General features: G+C 44.2%; 1 protein-coding gene across 1 annotated transcript; it reads right to left on the minus strand.

The window, feature by feature from the left end:
• Positions 1 to 2,791: 2,791 nt before the first annotated feature.
• IHH (Indian hedgehog signaling molecule) lies at positions 2,792 to 23,528 on the minus strand (the record flags this gene model as incomplete). The annotated part of the gene is made up of 3 exons (XM_083375858.1): positions 2,792 to 3,441; positions 7,682 to 7,943; positions 23,223 to 23,528. 3 exons carry the CDS (start codon positions 23,526 to 23,528, stop codon positions 2,792 to 2,794), a joined length of 1,218 nt encoding a protein of 405 aa, XP_083231984.1.
• Positions 23,529 to 24,422: the final 894 nt, after the last annotated feature.

The raw sequence follows: 24,422 nt of genomic DNA on the forward strand, positions 1-24,422 counted from the left end.
CAGAAATAAAATAATAATAATGTTGGAAGGTACTTTGGAGGTCATCTAGTCCAAAACCCTGCTCAGGCAGGAAACCCTATACCATTTCAGACAAATGGCTGTCCAGTCTCTTCTTAAAAACTTCCTGTGTTAGAGCATTCACAGCTTCTGGAGGCAGGTTGTTCCACTGATTAATTGTTCTGTCAGGAAGTTTCTCCTTAGTCTAGGTTGCTTCTCTCCTTGACTAGTTTCCATCCGTTGCTTCTTGTCCTGCTTTCAGGTGCTTTGGAGAATAGCTTGACTCCCTCTTCTTTGTGGCAGCCCCTGAGATACTGGAACACTGCTATCATGTCCCCCCTCGTCCTTCTCTTCATTAAACTAGACATACCCAATTCCAGCAGCCGTTCCTTATATGTTTTAGCCTCCAGTCCCCCAATCATCTTTGTTGCTCTTCTCTGTCCTCTTTCCAGAGATAGGCACCACAATTTAATTACTGCATGAATTGGCTTAAGACTTAAGAACTGGCTGGTTTTGCTTCTCCCCCTCCCCATTTCAGTTCCACTGCTCAGTTGGATCGTGTCTTTTGTGCTGGATATGTATGTGCTCAGGGCCATGCTGTTTTTTTAGTCACAGACACTCACAAGACATCCAGTGTGAGTCAAGAAATTTATTGGATTTCTCATCCATTTGAGAAATTTACATCCAGTGAAAAGACAAATGCTTACACTTCCCTCACACCCTGCCCAAGATCACATAAAAACTGTGCTTTTCTGAAATAATTCTTAAATTTTATTAGAAACAATTATCCCAACCAATCCCCGCCCCCACCCCCACCCCTTTGGCCTCTTTTAGCAGAAAGTTTTACCAACCAGGGAATTCTGAGCATTTTGCAAAGGGCGGGGAAATAAATAAAAGCAATGTGAAAAGCAAAGATTCTTTTTAATCTACTACCACTCATGGGGTCAGATTTAAGTATGATGGTGAAGAGGCATGAGGAACCCCGCTGTGGGTAAGAAGAAACTTATTCTTGGTGGCTAGTTAATGGGCTGTGCTGGTAGCTAGATAGAAGCAAAATGTTAGTTGTCAGAATCAAAGGTGGGGGAGGACCAATTGCTGATGCAAAGATGTCATTGCGGCATAGTATCCTCAAGGAGGCTTAAACTGGGAGATCTGGACCTGGTTTTCACATGTGTCATTTTCCAACATGGATTTAACTAAACATGTGAAAACTGCTGGGTGTACTTGAAAACTCACCATTTTTCAAAAAATCCATTTTTACTTAACCCAAAACCTCTTAAGTTTTTGATCCAGAGAGAGAGAGAGAGATTAAACCACTAATGCTTTTCCTGTAGAGCTGAAAACCATTTTCTAGTAAGTTGCATTAGATGGAATTATTTTTCTGCATGTAAACCTAGCAGTTCACTAGTTTTTTAAAAAATGCATATATGCATCTAAAACAATAATTTTGTCAATGATCGTCAGAGTTGAGTTGATCTCCGGCGTACTCTGTAGAAACATGATTGATATATAATGCATACAATTGTCCTAGAGGTGGCTTTCCACATTGCCTTGGCAAAGAAAGATCCTTATTTATCAAACCAATGCAAAGAAGAAAGGATTTGCAGAGCGAATAAGCAATTCTTCTCTGCAAATGGCTTTGGGTCTGTTTCTTTTTCTTTCATAAGCTCAAACATCAGATCCTCTGCTCTGTATCCCTCCCTTTGGGATGCCAAGAAGGCATAAAATGAAGCTCCTGAAAAACATCTGCCCTCCTGTACCTTCAAAAAGCAGTAAAACACTTTGCAGAATCAAACAATCCATTTCCCCTCCCTGACTCTTAATCTATCCCTCCACAAGCAGAGAATTCCGAGTTCTGTTTTCTAACTTTGTTCCTCTTGGTGAATTTTCAAGACCAGCCAACATAGGTGACAGGATTAAATAATATTGTTACAATAACCACCTTTTGGTGAATCCAGTTAGACTTGGCTTCTTAAAGCAGGCTGAGGTCTTTTCCCCCCTCGTGGCACCCTGTACTCTTCCTTCTTTCAGTGCATGTTTTTAGGTGGAGTGATTCTTTTAATTTGCATTAGTGAATGCAGAAGACAGAGAGAGAGCTTCCATTACTGCAGTTCAACAGTCTACTGATCCAAAGACGATGGTATGATATCCTATACTTCTTTCCTCCTCTCTGTTGCCTGTTCCCTTACCATAACTGATGTGCCCTTCTTCTTTCCTGTGCTTATTGTGCCCAGATTCAGGTGAACCTTCCGCTGGAAATAAGCATTTCCATCCTTCTTCTCACAAGGGCGAGAATCCAGGAGTGTCTCCCGTGTAGCTGCTTTGGCCACAAAGGAACAATGCCAGGAGGCGTACAGTTCCTAAAAGGAGATGTTTTTTGGAGAAGTCTCACAACCCCACACTTGGCCTCTCCCTGCAGCCTCCTTGCATATACAGTACTTCCTTAATCTGCAATCTGGAGTTGCAGAATTTCCCAGCCACCTTTTTTCATTCATCCTGGGTTTGAGGATCTCCATCTGGCTCACCCTCCTTTTTGCATCAGAGGCTCTTCAACCAAAATAGCAGCATATGGCCCCATTACTGGGCACTCCCTTCTTAGCCAACGGCACAAAGAAGGCGGAAACAAAACTCGAAACCTTCCTTCCACTCTTGTGCTTGCTTATAGGTGAGGGGAAGTCAGAGGTCCCACCTCCTTTCCCCCACCATTGGGGTTTGGCCGCCAAGCAGTCCCACCCAAGAACCAGTGGAGGCCACTGGGTTTCTCCCTGTCTCAGAGGCAATGGAAAACATTCACTCAGCTCTCAAACTGCACTGCGGCCAACTGGTGGAAGCTATCCGAAGCTAGGAACATTTGGCCCAGACGGTAAAGCAGGAGAGAGTACCAGTGCACACCTTCTGGCTGGGTCCAGTCACGCCCTGCCCAGTGGAGATACAGTCGCAAGGGCCAGAAAGCCCACTGAGCCAAATGATGGTCCCGCACCAGAGCAAAACAAGAGGCTACCACTTCATCCACCACCAGAGTCCCATGAATGGTGAGGGGAGCATAGGCACCAACATCCACCTGCAAAGAGACAGCTGCTACCCTGGCCGGCTGCAGCTCTCCCCCCTCAGTTACCAGCACATATTGACCTGGCTGGACCAGGCTGGCAAAAATTGTCTTCATGGGCGCAGTTGCGTTCTCCCCCACAAAAAGGAGATGTGCTGCTGTGAGAGCCAAGCGGCGGGGTGGGTCCTGCGTCTCAATGACGTGGAAAGCGGTCCTTGATGAGAGTGCCTTATCCAGAAATGCCAGGAACTCACTGTACACGAGGCGGCCTTGCGCATCCATGGCTTGGACCCGCTGCCCGGGCTTCAGTGCCCACAACGGAATCTTGGTCCCACTCTCTAGAGTTGCCAGGGCTCGGGCTGGAAAACAGCCTCCCGTCTTTGCTGCTGCTGAATGCTCTGAACAAAAAGAGAGAAAGAGTGCAGTCTGGTTATTAGAAAGAGGGGAACTCAACGGCAGGCATAAAAATTAATGGGAGATGGAGTGAGGTGAGAAGGTCTCAGGGTCTCCAGACTCCCGATAGATTGGATAAATAGGATCAATATACTGTATAAATAAATGTATTGCTGCTGTGGTGAAGGGGGACAGTTTTGAAGCAATCCACTGCATAATCATCAGGAAGAAATACAGACTCAAAAATAACACAGATGGTGGAGAACATCGAGAAGAAATGCGTTTTTCCAGCTGTAATCTGGCCAGGAAGAAATAATAGATTATGAAATTATAGAGCCACCTTCTGGAAGCTTAACACTGCTTCCATATAATAGCAGACAATTCTCTGGGTGCATGAGTGGCAAATGTTTTTTTAAAGGGTTTGATGGAGAGTGGGAAATAGATTTTATACATCTAATTGAGGAACAATTTTATGTTTTTGGGGGATAAGATAGATTGGCTTTGGAGACTTGATTTATTTAATCAATCAGCAATTGAGAAGGGATAGTATAAAGAAGCAAATGTAGGTATTTGATCTAGGATCGATTAGGATTAATATTTGGGATGACTGGGGACTAAAGCCATGGTAAATTTTCTACAAATCGATCAAAATAACAGCTTGTTAACAGAGTGTTTTACTATTTCAGCTTTGTTTTTTTATTACTGCTTACAATTTCTATTATTCTTACACTATTAAATAATATGTTTACTATTATTGGTTTTACTGCTAACCATTTTGTTATTAATGTAGTTCATAAATGATAGGCTAACAATTCTAAGTAGATTGAGTAGTTTTAACAGTTTGAAATTTTGTTGGCCTGTTATGCAAGGGGTGGGAAACCAACATTGCTGTATTATACTAATCAGCATTCATCTAGGGAGGATGTTAGGTGAATATGTGCTAGTATCCTTAAGACTCTTTTTTGTTAATGTCTTTTTTGTTGTATCTTTTTCTTTTGTTGTTTGTTTAAAAAATATTTTGGTATTTTGTATTTTAAACCTTTTTGAATAAACTAAAATTTTCTATTATAAAATCCAGTTTTGAAGCAGCAAATGAAGGTTGGCTTTCTGTCTCAATATGGAATGACTAACACATCCAAAGTTCCACCTGGATGTATGAAGGAGAATCAGTTAATAGTTATGAAAAAGAGGGAAGGTCCTTCTTTTACACAATTTAAGAGGCAGGGGTGCAATCCACTTCAGCCATTCTAACTTTTATGCTGCTAATGAGTATAGTATTAATCTGTATTTATTGTTTTTAAAGAAAATAAAATAAATTGCTCCCAAACTCCCCAAAGAATTGTAGAACATGTTCTTTGATCATAGTGCTTGAAAGCAACTTTTATTCCTACTCCTCCCAATTAGTTTTCTGGGGGGAAAGTTCTTACGGCAGGCAGGAGAAGGTTCAAAACGGAACAAGACTCTTCTCTCTTAACAGCTTTGAGGAAGAGAGAACTTCAGCAAGTACAACTTGCATGACAGGGCACATCACTGATATTTTGAGTCCAAATCTCTTTGGCAAGCACCCTGCATCACTTCTCCAAAATGATCGTTGTGTAAAGAAGAGTGAAGAACCACTTCTCTGGCCCATTTAACACCAACGACAAGATAAGGCGCAATCCATCCTTTACTCAAAAGGTCGACAGACTTATTGTTCTCCAAATACTTGGACAACGAAACACATCACTACTTGCCTTTGTCTCTTAAAGGTCTGTATTGCTGTAGGAGGGAGAATAAAAGGAAAAGCAAAGGTTCCCTAAAAGAACAGCACATGGCAGGTATAATTCAGTCGTAATTTTTCTGCATAACTTTGTTGTTCAAACTTAAACATGATTGTATTTCCTGTGTGCCAAGACCAATCTGCCTTCTTTAGACCTCAAGTCTTGGTATATCTCACTGGGATTCTGCACATAGATGCTACAGGAATAAGGCTAGTCTACAATTATGTAATCTTATTTGACCTTAGATGGAACAGAGAAGGATATATAGATGTGTAATTCAGGGATCCCAATGGTCTCCAGGTGGGACATTACAGAGAGTGGCACACACTAGCAGCTGATGAATGCTATTCATAAGTAACCAAGAATGAGAAATCAAGTATATATATTTGCCTGTAATAAATTGACATTCATTTGAAAGTAGATTGATTCAAGCTTAAATTGGCAATAACTCTTCTACATGAACATTTTCCAAGTTTGTTCTAGAAGTTCATTGTACTGGGAAAATATGTTTCATTACCAGAACCAAGCACATGTGCTATAAAGAATATTAAACAGTTAAACTGTTCAGTTTTGTTTTTCAATATTGCATAGATATTTACAGAGACCAAACAAGAAAAGAGAGAGACAGACAGGCCAGATTACAGAATTGATACAGATATTTAGTAGCTGTTATCGGGCCAGATATCTGGGGTACACAGCATTACCAGTCACATAAAAATTATCTGATTAAACACAAAAATCCAATTGCCATTCAATCAATTAATTCGTTATCGTTAGTTTCTATACAACCCTTTCAAACAGCTCAGGGCTAAGGTATCCTATCTGCATTGCCCACTAGGTTTTCTAACCTCCATCTGCCTGAAATCCTGAATAAAGACCTCTTTTAAGACTGTCTGCTCCCCAAGTGCCAGTTCTCACGACCAGCAGGAACTGGATTCTCTCTCTTCAGTGACCAGTGCTTTATCCCTGCAAAATTCTTCTCCTCCATTTGTCCACTATCAGGACAATTTTTCTGTCTTTGAATAATGTGGAACATCCATTTAGAAATGTGAGCATCCAGAAGCAGACAGAGTATCCCAACAGTGTGCACAGCATTAATAAGATAAAGCAAAACTGCTTTGCTATTTTTGCCTGCAGAGCTTAGAGAAAGTGTCTTAAATATATGATCTGGGGAAATCACCTGGCAGTGATCTATCAGCAGTCCAGGATCCCAGCTTGGCAACAGACAGGCCACGGTACCCTTTGCAAACAACACAGTTATGAATATATCCACAGCAGTTCTGCTGATATCAAGGCTTTGGATACCCAAAATCCAAGGGGGAGAAGTTGGACAAAGTTTCTTGACACTTGGCTAGCAAAACTCCATCCAGCTTTGGTCTATAAGGCAGCATTGTCCATCCTAACATCAGAAGGGAGAGGCTGTGCTCCACTCTGCCTGGACCAGTCTCTTTCTCCAGCGCCGTTCACTCCGGATATGCCGCAGTCAACTGATGGAGATTTGGCTGCTGGGCCAAGCACTGTAAGATCAAGCCTGGGCAAAGGCACTTCGTTCCCATCAGCGACAGAGCCTGTGGGTCTGGAAAGGGCTGGGACACCCGCAGGTCATGCTAATGGTCAAAGGACAGGAACAAGAGGCCACAGTCAAAGCGTGGTACTCTGACCACCAGGGGGAACCCCACAGCATATAATCCCAACAGACAGCATAGGCCTTAGGACTGGGCCATGGTTCAGGGATGCCTTCTGCTGGACAGAATCTATACTTCTGGGCTTACATCACACACACACATACACACAAAATACTAGCTAGTGTTCTCCACTGGGCCAGAGTAAGAACTTTCACCTATGTTCAGGTGCTCATGCTAATGCTGCAGGGAAAGGTTGTTTTACAGAAGATGCTTCTCTTATCTCAACTACTCTCCACCATGCTCAGTAAAGAGAAGGTGAGATAAAAGATGTACCTTCTGTAAAACAACCTTTTCCCTGCAGCGTTAGCACCTGAATATAGGTGGGGATTCTTACTCTGGTCCAATGGAGAATACCCTGAGGAGGAGCCATGCCAAATGAAGGTTGTCTAAATCCTCATACATAACTATGGCTTACATCCAACATTGCCTTTCCATAAACAGTAATGGGATGGCATTTCTTGTTAATTACTGTACATATTGCTCTGGGAAAGAAAAAGTCCTTGGTCCAGAATCAAGGAATTTCTTCCCATCCATCCCATCGACAGTCTCAATGCCTTCAGCTATGAGGACAGAGTCCTTGGAAACTACACAGATGATGTGTGGGATGACACTGGTGCTACTGATGCAGCAACAAAGGGGGGGAGGGGGAAAACGTGGTAAGGCACCATCCATTCCTTCAGCCTGAAATTCTACACACCTATCAGATTCTTCTATCTTTCTTATCTTTGTGTCTCCCGCTTCCTCAGAGTCCCCATTATCTCCATTGTTGTCTTTTATCCTGTTCTCAAACAGTGCCTCACCTGATTTAACAGAACAGTGAATGTGAGCCTTGGATTCATAGTAAACCCAGTCAAAACCAGCCTCCACAGCCAGGCGTGCGAGCATCCCATACTTGTTGCGGTCCCGGTCAGAGGTGGTGATGTCAACAGCACGGCCTTCATAGTGCAGGGACTCCTCTGAGTGGTGTCCATCTTCATCCCAACCTTCTGTCACCCGGAGCTTCACCCCTGGCCACTGGTTCATCACTGAAATGGCTAGGGAGTTTAGGCGGTCTTTACAGCGCTGTGGGAGAAGAACAGCAAGAGGAAGAGATCAGCAGTGCAGATCTCGCAGTCCGGAGGAAGCATTATTCTACAGCACACCATTTAAAGCCCTCTGCCTCCATCTAAGCCAGGGTCACAGCCTGTCAGTGCATGTGCAAAACCCTAATGAAGCAAAATGGATTCTGCCACTGCCAATCACAAAAGCTTGTTTTCAAAATCCACACTCCTCGAATATGGGGGCGGGGGGGGGGACAGGTGAGGAATGGTGCAATCCATCTTTTTCAATTTTTACTTCTGTACTTAAAACAATCCATAATGGAAAAATAAGAAAAAAATATAATTCCATGCCAACTGGCTGAGGAATTCTGGGAGTTGAAGTCCATGTATCTTAAAGTTGCCAAGGTTGGGAAACTCTGATCTAAAGGAATATAGTAATCAGAATATGACATTCTTATTCACAACTGAAAACAGTATAGTCTCTTCTATCAGCCTGCAATGTTTCCATCTCATTCTAATTCCTATTTAATCTAGGCCCTTACTCACATTAAATTAATTTTTATTCAGAAATAAGTTAATATAACTTAAAATGCTGACATCTTCATTTTGCTCAGATGAAAACTGTGTTCGGTGTTCCAGCTGTAGATATTTACCACAAGTCCAACTGTCTTACTGGCAAAATGGAGCCCTCCCTTCACTGAGTTTGGCAACAGCCCAGGACCACATCAGAATGACCGACGTACACAAGATGAGGTTATGTCACTCTGTGTAGTTGCAACTTGAGGTCTGATGTGCGTATGTAATTCATCTTCTGCCTGATACTGTGACAAACATTTTGCCACTTGCCTTCTTCCCCAAACAGAAATCATGACTGCTTTCTATTAGCAGTGAAAGAATTACCATTTCTGGATGGGAGTAACTTGAGAAAGTTACATTGCAGAACACCAAATCACAACCTGTCTTATGCTATGTAACATTTCAAGACAGCAGAATAGAGAAGGCTATTTGGAGTCCTACAGATTCATTTCTAGAACCATATACAGCTTAGAGTGACTGATCCAGCTTAAAACAAGGTAAAACGTGATACAAAGCCTTTTGAGTCAACTCCTACGTAAGTCCATATAGGTTTTTTGAGAGCAATTCAACATGTGCCATTGCCTTGATGTTGCTTTGCTTTTACCTTCCTGATGTAGCTCATAGCCTTGGGATTTTGCTGTATCCAAGTATTAATTAGTCCAACACTCACCCCACTGATTTTTTTTTCCAATTCAGCCAAGGTCAGTTAAGTGCAGCGACTTGCTATGGGGTAATTATCCATTTGTGGAGGGAAGAGGGAATGGCCTTGACTGACAAGAGAAAGAGCTGCTACCAAGGCAACGGTCAGATTAAAGGGGCCTGAGCCCAAGTCAAGAAGATACAAGTGAGTAAATGGTTGATACAAAGATAAAGGGAAGGAGTGGAGAAGCACACTCAAATCTGCAAGGTTCTGTTTTTATGGCTGTTCCAATAAAAGTAGTTTTAGATCTCATATGGCTTTGGCTTCTTAGTCTAGTCTACTATCCGTATCTCATCTATCCACATGTGTACAGTCATTACTAGTCATTTTCACCCCTTTTCACCTATTTATAAATTCACTATTAAAAAAACATTTTACCAATACCAATTTCTATCAAAAGGTAAATTTCCAAATGAACAAAATGACAGAATTTGTTGCAGCAAAGAGGTCTCTTGCACCTGGAAGACTGGCGTATTTATGATTGGAATTACATTCCGGAATTGCATTCATCAGATGCTTAGTATGTAATCCTAAATTAGTGGACACCGAGCACACAAGCTTTGTTGATGGGAGTGAATAGCAGAGGAACAAAGCCAGAAAGAAAGAAAAAATGTGACAGTGATAATTACACTTGCAACATAATTACTGTGCCTAGGAACAAATCAGTACTGGTTCCAACAAAACACTAATGAATTTATGTGTTGTTAAAAATGTGTAATTCCAGTTCAAGCCACAGAGGATAGAACTGAATTTTCTGATTAATGTCTGCTTATTTTCTGCATGAGGGAATCTTCCTTCCAAACAATGCTGGCCATAAGAATCCAAATTTCTTATGTCATATTTCCACATCCAAATTACTTATGTCTTATTTCTGAATATATTTTATATTACTCCCATATAAATTTCAAGACATGTAACTATACAGTATTTGCGGAGGGGCCAGGGGGCTCAGGTAAGTGAGCTAAGAATTAATATATTTGGGAGGTGCAAAAATGATTAGAAACCAAGTTCCTACAGTATTTGTCCCATTCACAAAGATTCCTCCAGCATCTCTAATACTTTCCTCTCACAGGGTTGTGTAAAAGGTTGACTTTAAAACATTTCAATGTCAAAAACTTGTCCTGAAACTGCAGCCATGTTCTAAACGTTTGTCTTAATCTCAGAAAAAACAACAACTTGGTTTTGTTCTAAGATTGTTTTGTTTGTTCCAAGAGCTTCAGGTTCTATGATAGGTTTGGTGTAAATTCTCCTCCTCCCCCCACCCTCCCTCCTTTTTGCCAGCATAGCCAGTAAGTGTCAGGGACTGGTTCCAATAGTGTTCTCAGCCAAGACTGAGTGGAAGGAGAAAGTTAAAGTTACTTCAGTACATATATCAACAACTAAGGGATTGTAGATGTTGCTTCGGTTTAAGCAAATCTGATCACACAAGCCTCTGACCAATCATAGGCTAAGACTGTTTCCAGTTCCATTCTAAAACCAATATTAGGAAAACTATAGCAAAAGCAAAAGAAAACATGAGAATCGAGACAACAAATGGGTGCAGGTACTGTTCAGGGAATCTTTCCTACTGGCCACTGCTAAGGGACAACAGAAAAGATGCTGACTGGATTAATTCTCATTTTAAAAAGCAACTGCAAACTTTTGTGGGGTGTCTTCTGAGCAAAATGCAAAACCACTGTCAGCTTCAAGTTGGATACGCTTCTTAGCTAATGGCGTTAGCAAACCCAGATTGCATTTCCTTCCTTGTTGGAAATTGGAATGGTGAAAACTCAACCAAAGAGCATAGGGGACATGAAGGAAAGGACATAAAACACAGCTCCTTTCCCCTCCCCTTTGGTCTTATCTCTTATCAGACATTATTGGTGGGGACCTAATAACCCATCAAGTGCTGCTACAATACAATCACCATGGCCCTAATCAGGCTAGCTAGTGATAAGGGATAATCAAAGTTGCAATTTAACTACCCCAAGAGGACCATAGTTTCCCTGTTTACAGGCTCTTTTAGACCAAGACTTTACAAATTCATGCCTGTGGGGGTCTGTTTTTTATTAGAATCTGGAAGCCCACTCATCATAAAGTAAAGGTTTGTTGACTATAGAGGCAACGCTCATCTCTGTTTCAAGGCCATTGAACCAGCGCTGTCTGAAGCTATTTCTGCAGTCATGTGACCAGCATGATGTCAAGGAGTACTGTTACCTTCCCACCAAAGTGGTACCTATTTACCTACTTGCATTTACATGTTTTGAACTGCTGAGTTGGCAGGAGCTGGGGCAAGGACAGGAGCTTACCCTGTCACATGGTGTTTAGGTCTCAAACTCAGGCTGTTGGCTTTCCAACCAACAAGCTCAGCATCTTAACCGCTAAGCCATTGTGCTGCTCACTCGTCGTAGCTACTTGAAAAATAGAAGGATGCTAAGTGGTCAGTTATTCTTTGCACTTCATGAGTCACACACTGGAGAAGTGAACCGAAATACTCACCAAAGGGACTACTGTACAAATCTATACCTGTACACAAAATTCACAGTCTGAGAGTTCCTGAGTTACATAATAACTTGGGCAAAGGTACTTGATATTTCTATTTCATTGGTGACTGACACCTGAGCAAAAAGATAAGTGATTGCAAGGCAAGTTATGGCAAAGGATTTGTTGTCGTTGTTTCATTAAAATGCACTTGATGTCATTGCTAAAAAAATCACTGGGAGTCAAAATTGCTTCCTGATCTATTGCAAATCACTGAGTGATCTTTCACTAGATCATTTCTACACAACTCTGCTCTAGACTGAAACAATTCTGAAAATGTATAGCTCTTGCTTCAGCAAAATTCTGGGGCCACCAGATTTCAGGAGGACCCATCATCACAACTCACCTCAACTTTTGTATATGTTTTAATGGCTTTTTATATGCTTTCAGAGTTACAGTGGGGTTGGGGGGGATTATTCTTTAAGAGTTTGATCTTTTTCGCAAAACAGTTGTCTGGCAGATTTGAAGCTCTCTTAAAGGACAGCACTGTATTTATTGGGTTTTTTTTTCTTTGCCAGGTTGTTGTGGCTGTCATATTTTTTCCTTGGGTGCCACGAAGTCTGGATGTAGACCAGTGTCCTGTACAAATAAAACTGGTTCACTGTTCAGGTTTGAAAATGCAATGCACAGTTATACAGGCAATTTGTTTGTTAAAGGCACTGTCCCTCCTCATTTTGTTTTGTTTTGCAAAGTTGAGTATACTTTGCATTCCAGCCGCATCGTTTCTTCAGAATCCCAGGAATCCTATTCTGATATCAAGAAGTATCATATAATGTGTATAAGAAATGTTATATAACATGCTTTTTTATTTCTACCAGACCGCAAATCCAGCCTTGCTTGTGTACTGTCACACTTCTTTGCATTGTCCCAAGGATTTTCAAACATTTTTTTCCTTCCATTCAATCGTGTCAGAGACCACCTGGACAAATCTCTAGTTTTCCTGCAAGAGAGTTTGCCATTGCCTGCTTCCTAGAACTGCGAGAAAGTCTAAGGTCACCCAGCTGCCTTTGTGCCCTAGGCAGAACTAGAACTCACAGTCTCCCTGTTTCTAGCTTGATGCCTTAATCACTAAACCACGCTGCCTCTCTTTCAAACACAACATAACTCCAAAATAGCAAATGAATGGAAACTAATGAATTTATAATTTTATTAGGATTAGAATTGGCAAGAAATAATAAAATAAAATAATAATAATAATAATAATAATAATAATAATAATAATAATAATAATAATACATTATGCCATCCTTTCAATCTATATCTCAATACAATGATGATAAAACCAAATAACTTCAGCCCAGCAACTGTAGAAAATTCCGACTTGGCTGTTGGCTTGCCAGACTAAGCAGAATGAGTTCTGATAGTGATCAAACTTTGGATATGCAAGCCATCAAGCTTTCCCCTGTGCTTTGCATATATCAATTAAAGACTGGCTTGTCCAGGCAGATGGGAGTGATTCTGGCAGCAATACTGCTTCCTACCTACAAATGCAGAGGCATTAACAATATCAACTACTTTTATAAAAAGGAGCATTGTTCCATTGTGATGTAAGCTCTTCCCCTTTTACAGGTATGTGTGATGCCATAATTCACATAAAGAGTCAGCACTTGCATCAATCATATTGTCATGATGTCGAGAACATTGTATCTGCTCAGCCACATACCCAGAAATCTCTGTGTACAAGCCCTCCGGATATTTGTGATGGTCCTCAAATTGTCTTGTGACACCCCGCCCCCACACTCTTAAGTGGGTAACAAAATACAGTAAAGCAGTGGTAGTCAGGCTTTTCTTCACCACAAGCCCCTTTTAAATACCTTTTGTGGCCACAGACCATGGCCACGGACCACCAAGACTTAACTCAAGATTTAAATCATAATATTTCCACATCACGGCCCCCCAGGGGTCTGCGCACCACAAATTGAGAAGCACTGCAGTAAAGAATCTCTGTTTTATCCTATTTCCTGAAACTTACTAGAAACAAGTGAAGGATTGTGGAAATATGTTTCTTGTGAATGGAGCAACAACATGTCTTAAAATTGGGATTCCTTATACAGATTACCTCAGGCTCTCATTCAGCTCCCACTAGGACATTCCAGTAAACCATCAGATAATCAAATGTTGCTGCATTTCCCCAAGTTCTGAGGTAGAACTATGTGGAAAGAAGATTCCCAACTGATCACAAAGGACAGTAAGACAGCAGGGCGCCATCTCTGACCTTGGAATGTGGCCAAACTGTCTGCAAGGGCAAAAGACTTGGGCCTCCCACTCCTGAGGTCACTTCTGCATCAGCCTTGAGAAAAGGGGGAAGCTACCACAGCTGAATTTTCCCCACGTTCAGAGGAAAGGTTATATTGTCAGGGCTGGCCTTTGTCCCCGGGAGAGCAGGGCAGGAGAGGCACAAAGGGCTGTTCCGGTTTCTACAACCATACTCTGTTGTTTATTCTGGGCCTCAAGTGATAAGGTGAGATAGAAGGATACAAAAACTCATGCAAAAGAGAAATGTTTATCCTTATTAAGTGCCTAACAGGAGGGCAGGTGAATTGGAAGCTTCCAAGTTAGGTTCCTAAACTACTTTCTGGCTCATAAATCCTCCTGAGATAACAGGTAACAAAATTACTGCCTTAATTCAGCCCACTATAGAAACAAAGAGGTCACAGGGGAAATGTTCTGTACTGCGCTTTATGAATTTCCTGCAGAGCGAAAGTGGAGATGGTGCTCCTTAACAATACAGATACTTAAAAAAAGCACATCTTCTTGAGATGTGCCCAGATTCAGATACAGGGTGTTAAGTCATAATGTTTGGTTTGGCTTAGAATATTATTATGCAGCCAACCTATGTGGTGTATTAAATGCAATATGTGAATCCAGACCCACCAACGTAACTCACTGCATAATCCCTTGAAAGTCTTTCTACTGATTCCTTTAACAGAAGCCAGCATGCCATGCAGTCAACACCACAGACAACATGTGATGGGCACCTATAACATGCACTACTCACAGCTGTTTGCTTTCAACACCATCACATATAAACCCTCTTGTTTGTGCTATTATTCCAGACCAGGGCTACATTGGAGTTACCCATATGGATTTCAGAGAAAAAGTGTACTGCCTAAAAAAAATCACATGTTCAGCTCAAAACTACTGTAATTTGTACCTTGGTTAATTCCTACTGCAGCCAGCAGGGGTCAATGGAGAGCTGCAAAGGAAAAGCCAATGGACCTCCTGCAGGGTCTCTTTAACTTCTGATCCCGGAGAGTCTTAACCCCTGGCATGTTGGAGGGACAGAAGAAGAAAGCCCTCACACCAAATTTGCTGGGATTGGTGAACCACACCCATTTCAGTTCAGGCCAAGTTAACTAAATTGCTCTACATTGCCACAGCTCTTAACATTCTGCCGCAGCCTAGAAGTGTCTTGCCTCTATGGGACAAGTGGGATTTTCCTATTGTAGGATGCCAAGTGCTTGAAAGAATGCAAAACGTTTTCCCCCTTCCTCACAGCTCAACAAATGGCCATAGTTACCACAGCTCCCATCCCTTGCACAGTATTTGCCTTGGGCACAGGGGAATCCTGATGTTGGGTGGGAGGAGGCAGCTGCTTCAAGCAGTGGACGCCAGAGGAGGAGACAGTGGGAGCCCTATGTAGAGAGAGGGATGGGGTGGGAGTGTCTTTATTCCTTACTTCTTTTACTGTGGCAAATCTTCTGCCAGCAATATAATGTCTTAAATAATTAAATCAATTAACCCAATTTATAAGGGAATAGACCCTTATTTCATTAGTTTCTCCACCAAATAACAGCAGGAAATCCCACCTCCAAATTTCATTAGTTTGTTGCCCAGTGTTAAAAGCTGCTCTAGACGAGGGCTAAATAAAAGGCTCTGGACCAAATATGGCCCATGGGTTGCCCAATCTATGTCTGCAATATTGTTGTTGTTAGCTGCGAAGTCGTGTCCGACCCATCGCGACCCTATGGACAATGTTCCTCCAGGCCTTCCTGTCCTCTACCATCTTCTGGAGTCTGCAATATACTTCAGGCAAAATGTAAAATTCTGTCAATCAACTGTCTTCAGCGTGTACGTTCTCACCAAATGCATTTTTCACCTAAAGTTCATTGGAGACGCAGGTTGGGCAATGTTGGCAACGCAAGCTGGGAGAATAATGCATGGCACTGTTTTGCTCCTTGTAGAGAAATCAGAATGATACTTAAGAACAAAGCAAGAAAAAGCCAGAGAGCAGATAAAACTAAGGATGGCCTTGTTCTATGTAGCAATGTACGTATTGCTTATGCTAAATACAGTAAATGGGAAGCATAATCTGGAACAATAAGCGCTGCCAATTCCGGCTGTTCAGATATATAGTAGAGATTTTCCAAGTAGGCTGAGATGGAAAGGCAGACATCCTCCATCCTGAACATCACCAGAAAAAGAAAAAATTACTACAAAGGAAATACCAACCCTCGTGTGTGTGTTACCTTCAGGTCAGCGCTGATGCCTTGTGACTGGGTAAGTCTCTGCAGTTTTCTTATCAAGAATTCTGAAGAGGTTTGCCATTGCCTCCTTCTTAGGGCTGAGAAAGAATGACAGGCCCAAGGTCACTCAGTTAGCTTTGTGGCTACGGTGGGGCTAGAGCTCACAGTCTTCAAGTCTTTAAACTGGTCCCTTAACCTCAGTACCAAATTAGCTCTCTACCAGTCCTCCTAGCCCCAGGTGAAATCTGCATTCTCTTGGGTTCAGAAAGCAAACAAATGCATCCTTGTAGGAGCATTGATGGATACAAGAGGGTTCTAGGGAGCAGACCAAGGTGGACCATCTGGAAGAACTGCTGCTTCATTCAAGCAGGAAAGCTTTGCCTTGTGCTGAACCAGCTTGGGTTCTGGCTGCTCAGACTCAATTTCTTTCCCCTGCCAATCTGGAGGAGAGGAAGCAAAGACCCGAACAGCAGCTCACCACAGACTGGCAGGGCTTGGCCTGGCTTTAGTGCTTGCAGGCCACACAGAGGGATGCTGGGGTTTGGCTTGGAGAGCCAATAAGCAAAGGAAGCCAGGCAGGGTGGGGAAGAGGTGAGGCAACCGTGCCTAGGCCTTATCTGAGCTCAGGCACCAGGAGCAAACAGAGACAGAAATTCTTGAAAAAGATGGGAGTGATAAGAGCAGGTGGGTGGGACCCGTTGCCCAGGGATACGTAGACCCTTGGACTTGACGAAGCTCCATCTGCAGGGGAAAGCCAAGGAGCAGCTCAACAGGAGCTGGATCCCCAACCTGACTACTCAGGAGCTGTCCCTTTGAACCCCCATCTCAGTCCAGCCCAGAATCAATCCATCCGGCAGGCAGGCTGAATTGTCCCTCTCCCTGGAATGTTAAGGAAGCAGAGGAGAGAGCTAAGGCAGCCCAGGCGCTGTCTTGATATGCAGCTTTAATGTGTTTGTGGTTTGGTATAAAAAGACAATCCCATTAGCACCCATGTGTGCGTAGCATTTCAAGTGTTATTTCTGTTTTCCTCTTAGGTTTTATAATTGCTTCTTTTTTTAAAAAAAAACTGTTTTAACTGTTCTAACTTGTAAATATGAAGTGCTTTTAATTCTGTGTGTGACCAGCCATACGCTAAATAAATAAATAAATTACACAACCCAAGCATGGAAAATAATTCAGAGGGGATAATAGATCCATCGGAGGACTTCCAATTTGCAGACTGAAAAAAGACTCTGTCCTATCCAGGATCATCAGGTACTGCGTCAGTGGGGAGGAATGGGTGTGGGCCGCTGCTCCCAGCCTCACTTCCCACTTTAGGATCCCAGTTGTGAAAGGGGACAAGAATGAGATTTGCTGAGCGATGGTTTTCATTCCTCCTTACTGGAAGTTTACCACTGGAATGGGGAGCTACAGTAGAGAAATCCCAGTTCCCAGAGTACATCACATAAGTACATAGGCACAGGGGTGGGCAAGGTAGACGTCTCTCCATCCTGCTTACATCTCATATTCTGAAATAAACAAGCAGCTTCGCCTATTGTGCTCAGAGCGTAGTAGCCTGGCCTTGATTTCACTCACTGGATCCCGCCCTTCCCACTTCAGCCGATTAGCCACCCTGATGTCCCCCAAAGGCAGATGAGACAGCAAGCCTCCAGTTCCATCTATCAGTGGGGCAGCCCTGGACCATCATCCTGGCTGGCAAGCAGAGAGGAAAGCCCCACCACCACCCCGCCCAAGGGTGCAAAGCGTCTTATCTGCATTCCTGGATCCCACAGGCTTTTCCCCAGGTTATACCAGAGAGCCCTACATAACTTTCGGCCCCACACCACCCATCCCCCTGCTGTCGCCACCCTGATTTCCTGCTCCAATGGGGCAAGACTTGTGGAATTTACAAGAGGGAATCGTCCCCTGTGTAAGCATCTCAGTCATGCTTATGTCAACATCTTCACAGCCTCGCTGCTGCTCAACACTCACCTTGCTCAAACACACTCCCAGCAACCCTGGCCCGCAGGGAGAAGGGGGAAACTGAGGCATGGGGGAGGGGGGGGGCGAAAGGAGAAAAACTCAAGCTTGTTCCTTCAAAATCAATCCTGCATTTAGGAGGGGGAGCAGTGGCTCTGGGTTTCAAACTACAGAAAAGATCCTATTTTGCTTGTTCTGTACGCCCATTCAGTGAACCCAGGTCATCCCTATCTTCCTTCTAGGTTCTTCCTAGCCCCGTGATAAGGGTATAGCAAGGTCCTTAAATAAATCTCACTGGCTTTTGCTGCTTTTAGTATGTTTTTAATGTTTTACTATTCCTCTGCAAACTGCCCTAGGAATTTAACTGAAGGACAGGGTGAAAATCTTGATAAATGATTAATTAAGGCTGCAGTCGTAGGCATACTTCCTAGCTAGTATGAAAGTAGTCAATCTGAAATCCGCAGGCCTTACTTTTGAGTTGATCTAGAGAACTATTACACACGCTGTTAAAAATAGCTTTTTTCCAGTTTAATCTTAAACCTATCTACTTCTCAATCTCTCTCTCTCTCTCACGCACACACATATAAACCCACACAGAAATATACTCAGCTATGAATCATGGCTCGCACTCAGTGGTACAGTTAGGTGACGAATACATAAGGCAACATACGTGTCCCAGGATAATGTTGCAGGATCCAATCTGGGTCAGTCACCGGGACCAGAAGTTTCTGTCTTCCCAGCTTTCGGACTCTTGTACTTGGAGCTCATCCTTTAGCAGAGAGAAATTCTTTATAGATGAATCTTTCAGCACGAATCTGAAAGCTCGGAAATCAAGATGTCTGGTCCCGGTGACTGTCCCAGATGGGATCCTGCAAAGTTAGGTAACTTTATACTTTTGTTTCTTTTTCTTCTCTCCCCCTACCTTCCTTGCCTCGCATTTTGCTTGTTACAGAATGTGATGCGCCACTCCTGACGCAGCTCAGGCTGCTCCTGAAGGCAGCCCTGATTTCTTCTTTGGTCTTGCCTTGATGACCCTGATGCTTGTACTCCCTGCTCCAAACCTTTCGAAGCTCGCAGGAAAGGGAAGAGAGAAGACTTGGTTTTATTATTTTATTCCCATCCACCCACATTTTGCAGCACGAACCTTGCGTATATAAACTCATGCATACATAAATAAAATAAAAAGAAGCGTATTTCTAGAAAAGTTTTTTTAAAAACAAAACAAAACACTAGAATGCTGGCTCTTAATAACTGAAACCAACTCATCTAACCAGGCTTGTTCACTCCAGCCTCCCTTCCGCCCTCCCTCCGTTTCTCTGTCTCTTTCAGTAGGCAATGTTTGTTTTGGGACATTTTCAAAGGTGAGGCTTTCATCAATTTGTTTTTTTCATTTGCCGTATCTAGAATGTAAATTTAAAATTTCTCCACTAGCCATGCTGGCCCCGGGGAATGACAAGTGTGCCAGGCTCCCAGAAGAATAACAAGTTGGGGTGGGCTGGACTAGGATATGCATCCTTAGTTTAAACAGGAATAAGCCACTTTAAAACACATTAATAGCCTTCATTCACAGAAATGGCACATTTCTCTTTATCTATTTTGGGGCATCAGATGTAAAAACATTTTGTTTGGGCTGCAGAGAAAGTAGTTTAATAATCACAAAAGCAGGATTCCAGTGCTGGTGACACATTTTCATGTGAGGTTGGCGTTCTCCCTCTCTTTTCCAATTCTATGGCTAGGAAGTTCCTGGACCAGGAAAAACCAGTGTCTATTGGCTTTCACACTATTTTCCAGAACCAGATGTGCCACAGCTACTGTTTTGTGCAGGTAAAAAGCTCTAACAAAGCAGCTTGTTGAACCCAGTTAGAAGTGCTGGAGTTTATCTATCTAGGACACCACTTTTATTAGAAAGGTTGTGAGTAGCTTTAGATCTACCTTCCTGTTTAACCTGATAGGACAGTCGAATGAGATTTCAGCCAAGACCCTGCCCTCAAGAACTACTTACTCCTAGAAATCTTTTATGTCTTCCCCCCCACCCCCCATCAACCAAGATTGTCCAAACATCCCATTTAGAAACACTTTTAATCAATAGAACTCAGCTACCTTCTTGATACTTACTATTTTGGAGAGAAGAACTGATTACAGCTGAAGCTTTCTCCATAAATTTAATTTTTATGTGGGAGAAGGCCGATATCCATGGGGCACAGGAAAGAGGGGGGTTAACTCCTCCCTCCCCATCTATGCATATCCACCCACCCAGTTGTTTCACTAATGTCCCTATGGGCACTAACAGAAAGTTTCTTCCTCAACTCTCTCTGCCTATATCTTAAATTGGCAGTTTGGGAGACCAGAATTTCTGCAGTTTGCAGCACATGATGGCGAGGATGATTAACCTTTGCTGCTTCTGATGCAAGCCCTCCCCACATCTAGCATTACGCTTATGGGGAAAAATCTATTGCTATCAATGAAAATATAAGGAAAATTGATTCAGGGGAAAGTTCTCATTGATCTGTGCCTTGCAAAATCTCTGCTTCTTATAGACACGTATTTGGACTAGACTACCAGAGTTCAGACAAATCTCCCTCTTTGGCCTCAAACATTTTTGCTAACCGTAGCCAGGGACCTATTACAACAGGGCATTAATTTGAGCTTATATAGTGTTTCCATTTAGTTCTATTGAGTCTCCTAAACATGTTTTAGAGCACCATGTTCATGTCTCCAGGCATTCTTGGCCCAAAGTACCTGGACCATTGCTGTTCGTTGGTTCTGCTGCTTGCTACATCCTCTGACATGAAGTTGCATGATTGGTTTATCACAAGTTACAGGGATAGTAGTAAGCTTAGAAGCACTTGGAAAATACTACAATGCGTTAAACAAGTAGTCTCCATAGCCCAGCCTCTATCTCCTGATTTTAGCCAACCCTTTTGTAAGGTCCAGAAGTAGAATATGCCGAACTATCCACATGCTGAAATATTAATCCCCAGCATTTGATAGTTGCACTACAAACAACCTCAGCAATGAAGATTATTAGAGTTTTTGCTCTCCTGGCCAGCAGCTACTAGTGGACCTCCTAACCCAATAGTGGCTACATTCTGACGCCCATCTATCTATCATTTGGTTGTACAGTTTCTTGTGAAGATTGCCAGACTATAAGGACTTTGGTCTGATGCAATCAGGTTTTGCTTATATTTGTCTAATTGTTTGCATCTTACCTTTCAGGCCTAAGTTCGTGCTACCTTCTTCAAGATTGGGAAAGTAAATAAATTCCCAATTATTTGGTTTGTAAGATTTTAGTAGGATTTCTAGACCAATTTGCTTTAAGAGATTTCCATTTTTTTAAATAAAAAAGTCATTTATCCTTGTAAGTTAATATCCCAAATGATACTTCCACTTACAGAGTTTCCTACTTTTAAATCTAGTTTCAAGTGACTGTACCACTTTGTATCCATCACACCTTCAGATTCAATGTTGGGTATTAGTCTGAGTACTAGGAGCAGTTACTTTACAGTACATCCAGATTCTGAAGATAGAAGCGTTAAACGATATAGATGAACTGTCTTCAAATAGTGCAATTCAGCTGAGAATTTCCTGAATTCTCAGGTCTTCTGGTGTTGCCAATGTTGACCCTGAGTTAAGTGCTAGGGAAAAAGTCTTTGCAAAACTGGGGAGGGCAAAAAGCTGGTGGTTATTCCTGCTCCCCTGGGAAGCCATATACCGTATGTGCAAATCGTACAAAGAAGCATAAAAAGCATTAACACCCCCCCAAAAAAGCACTGCTTACTCAAGATAAGAGAGAGTGATGCTTCACCAGTTTTCCACTGAGTATCCATAAAGACAGCTGGAGGCTGGGGAACTGCATTAGCCTTCACTATAAGCAGCCTTCCCTGCTCATGTATTTCTTTAAAACTTCCATTAACCCCCTAGCAGATTATGGGAGTTGTAGTCCAAGACAAGCACGGGTCTGAAAAAAATTGCTGAACTTGGAAACCTGGTCTGAAGGAAGGATCCTCATCCAAGCCCTTTCACCGAATAGCTTGGTTCCATTTATTCTATTTTACAGTTGGCGGAGAGGAGCTAAAACCAAAAAAAAAGGACTCAGTGCACATCATACTGGATTTTTTCCCTCAGTTTGGAAGGCGGCAAGGGGAAATAAGATTTCAAAGAACAAATTGGTTACTTATCCTTTCTGTCTTAAACAATCAAGAAAGAGTCACTCTGCTGGCTGAGTGATCATAGCTATGCCTTCTCTGAAGCCAATCTTACTCAGTTCCATAGAATTTATTCCAGGCAGGTGGGTCTACTACTATTCAGTTCAAAGAGCAAAGAATTCTCTAGCTTTTGACTGTGGACTGGTATCATGGCAGTTATTTCTTTCCTCTGCAGAAATTGTGCCTCTACTCTTTGGAACGGGCAAAAAAATAACATCCCCACCCCACCCCCACCCCTAGGAACAGGAAGACGGTATCCAAATATTTTCGATTCTTCCCATCCTACTAATTCCTTCATATATCTGACATAACAGTCCGGAGTCCATCAGCAGGATCGTGTCTCGGCGCAGGCGGAACTCGTGCCTAGCCATCCATTGTCTTGGCGCGTAAAACGGACGATCTAACTGCTATTTGGTTTAAACCGGGAACGGGGAGGTTAGTTATCATGAGGCGGCCGTCCTTTTTAAAAAAAAAACTTTTCCCCCCCTCCCCCCTCCCAACAAGGAGATCCTGAATCTCGGGCTGAAAACGAGCCCAACCGAAAAGGCAAACTCTTTCTCCCTGGGAACGATCCCGAGGATCCTCCCTAAGGCTGTCCAGGGCTCCCGTCTCACCTGCTCCCATAACTGCCCTTGGCTTTCTTTGCGACCCAAGAATCGACGGAACCGACCAGGGTTGGGGCGCCAGACAAGGCGTCCGGAGCCGGGATGGGACAAACAGGTGTTCCCGCGCGGTGCGCTCGGCCGGCGTTGAGAAGAGCGCGCAAGACACCTGCGCGGGATCCGCACCCACCCCCGGGGATCCCGCTAATTCCCGGGCGAAGAGCCCGGCTTAAGAAAGAAGCGGACAGGCGTGCAAAAGAGGACGGCGCCTACCTGGGTCATGAGGCGGTCGGCGCCGGTGTTCTCCTCGTCTTTGAAGATGATGTCCGGGTTGTAGTTGGGCGTCAGCTCCTTGAAGCGCTCCGAGTTGCGGGCGATCTTGCCCTCGTACCTGCCGCTCGCGCCCAGGGTCTTCTCGGGGACGTTGGGGCTGAACTGCTTGTAGGCGAGAGGGATGAGCTTCCTGGGCTGGCGGCGGCGGCTGCCCACTACGCGGCCCGGCCCGCAGCCGCGCACCTCCGGCGCCAAGAGGAGCAGCGCGCAGCCGCTGAGGAGGAGCAGCAGCCGCGCCGCCTTCATGGCTCTGGACGACCCGCAAAGAGCTCAGCGGGACTCGCTGCAAGAGGAGCGGCAGCGGCGGCGACGGCGGCGGCGGCTGCGACGGCCGGGCTGGCCCGGGAGGGGAGCAGCGGCCGCGGCCATGCGGCGAGGGAGGGGGGGCGGGGGCAGGTGAGCCGGTCGGCCGCTCTGAGCCGGCCCGCTCCGGCCGCCGCCAATAAATAGCGAGGGCTCCGTTTGTTTTGGCTGCCGCGGTTAAAGCGTCGCCGCCGCCGCGCTCTAGCGGTCAAGCGCCGCCGGCGGAGCTGCTGCTCTTTCTGACTGCGCCTCAGCTCGGAGAGCGCGAGTGAGCGACGGAGAGGGGAAATTGAAGAAATCCGGATCGGGGACCGCCAGGACCGCACCCAGCCCGTGGCCGGCCCTCTCTCCCTCCCTTTCCTCCTCCTCCTCCTCCTCGCGGAACCTTTCTGCCGCTGACAGGGCCCCGCCGGCCGGGAGGGCGGCGGCGGGAGGGGGGGGGTGAGAGAGGCAGGAGCCCGCCCGACCCACCTTCGCCGCTCGCTCACCTGCTGTCATTGGGGAGGCGGACGCGCGCCTCCTCCGCGGGAGTGCCGCCCTCGCTCGCCCCCTCCCCCCTCCCGCAGCCTCCCGGCTCCACGTGCTCCGGGCCGAAGGTGCCAAAGAGGTCATCGAGGCTGTCGTCCGAAGGAGCGCTGCCTCGTGCCAAAGGGACGGCCTTGGCGCAGCCGAAGCAGCCGTCGTTGGGGTCGGGCTGTCAACGCCGTCCCCGGGCGCCGAGCAGGGTGGGAGAGCCCGCCCTCCAGTCCCAGATCATAATCAATCGGAGGCTAATAATAAAAAAAGGCGGGAGGAGGATTGATCCACGGCTCTAGGGCAGCGTTTTCCAACCTTAGG

The sequence above is a fragment of the Vipera ursinii genome (assembly GCF_947247035.1).
Source record: "Vipera ursinii genome assembly, chromosome: 1".
NCBI classification, from domain to species: Eukaryota; Metazoa; Chordata; class Lepidosauria; order Squamata; family Viperidae; genus Vipera; species Vipera ursinii.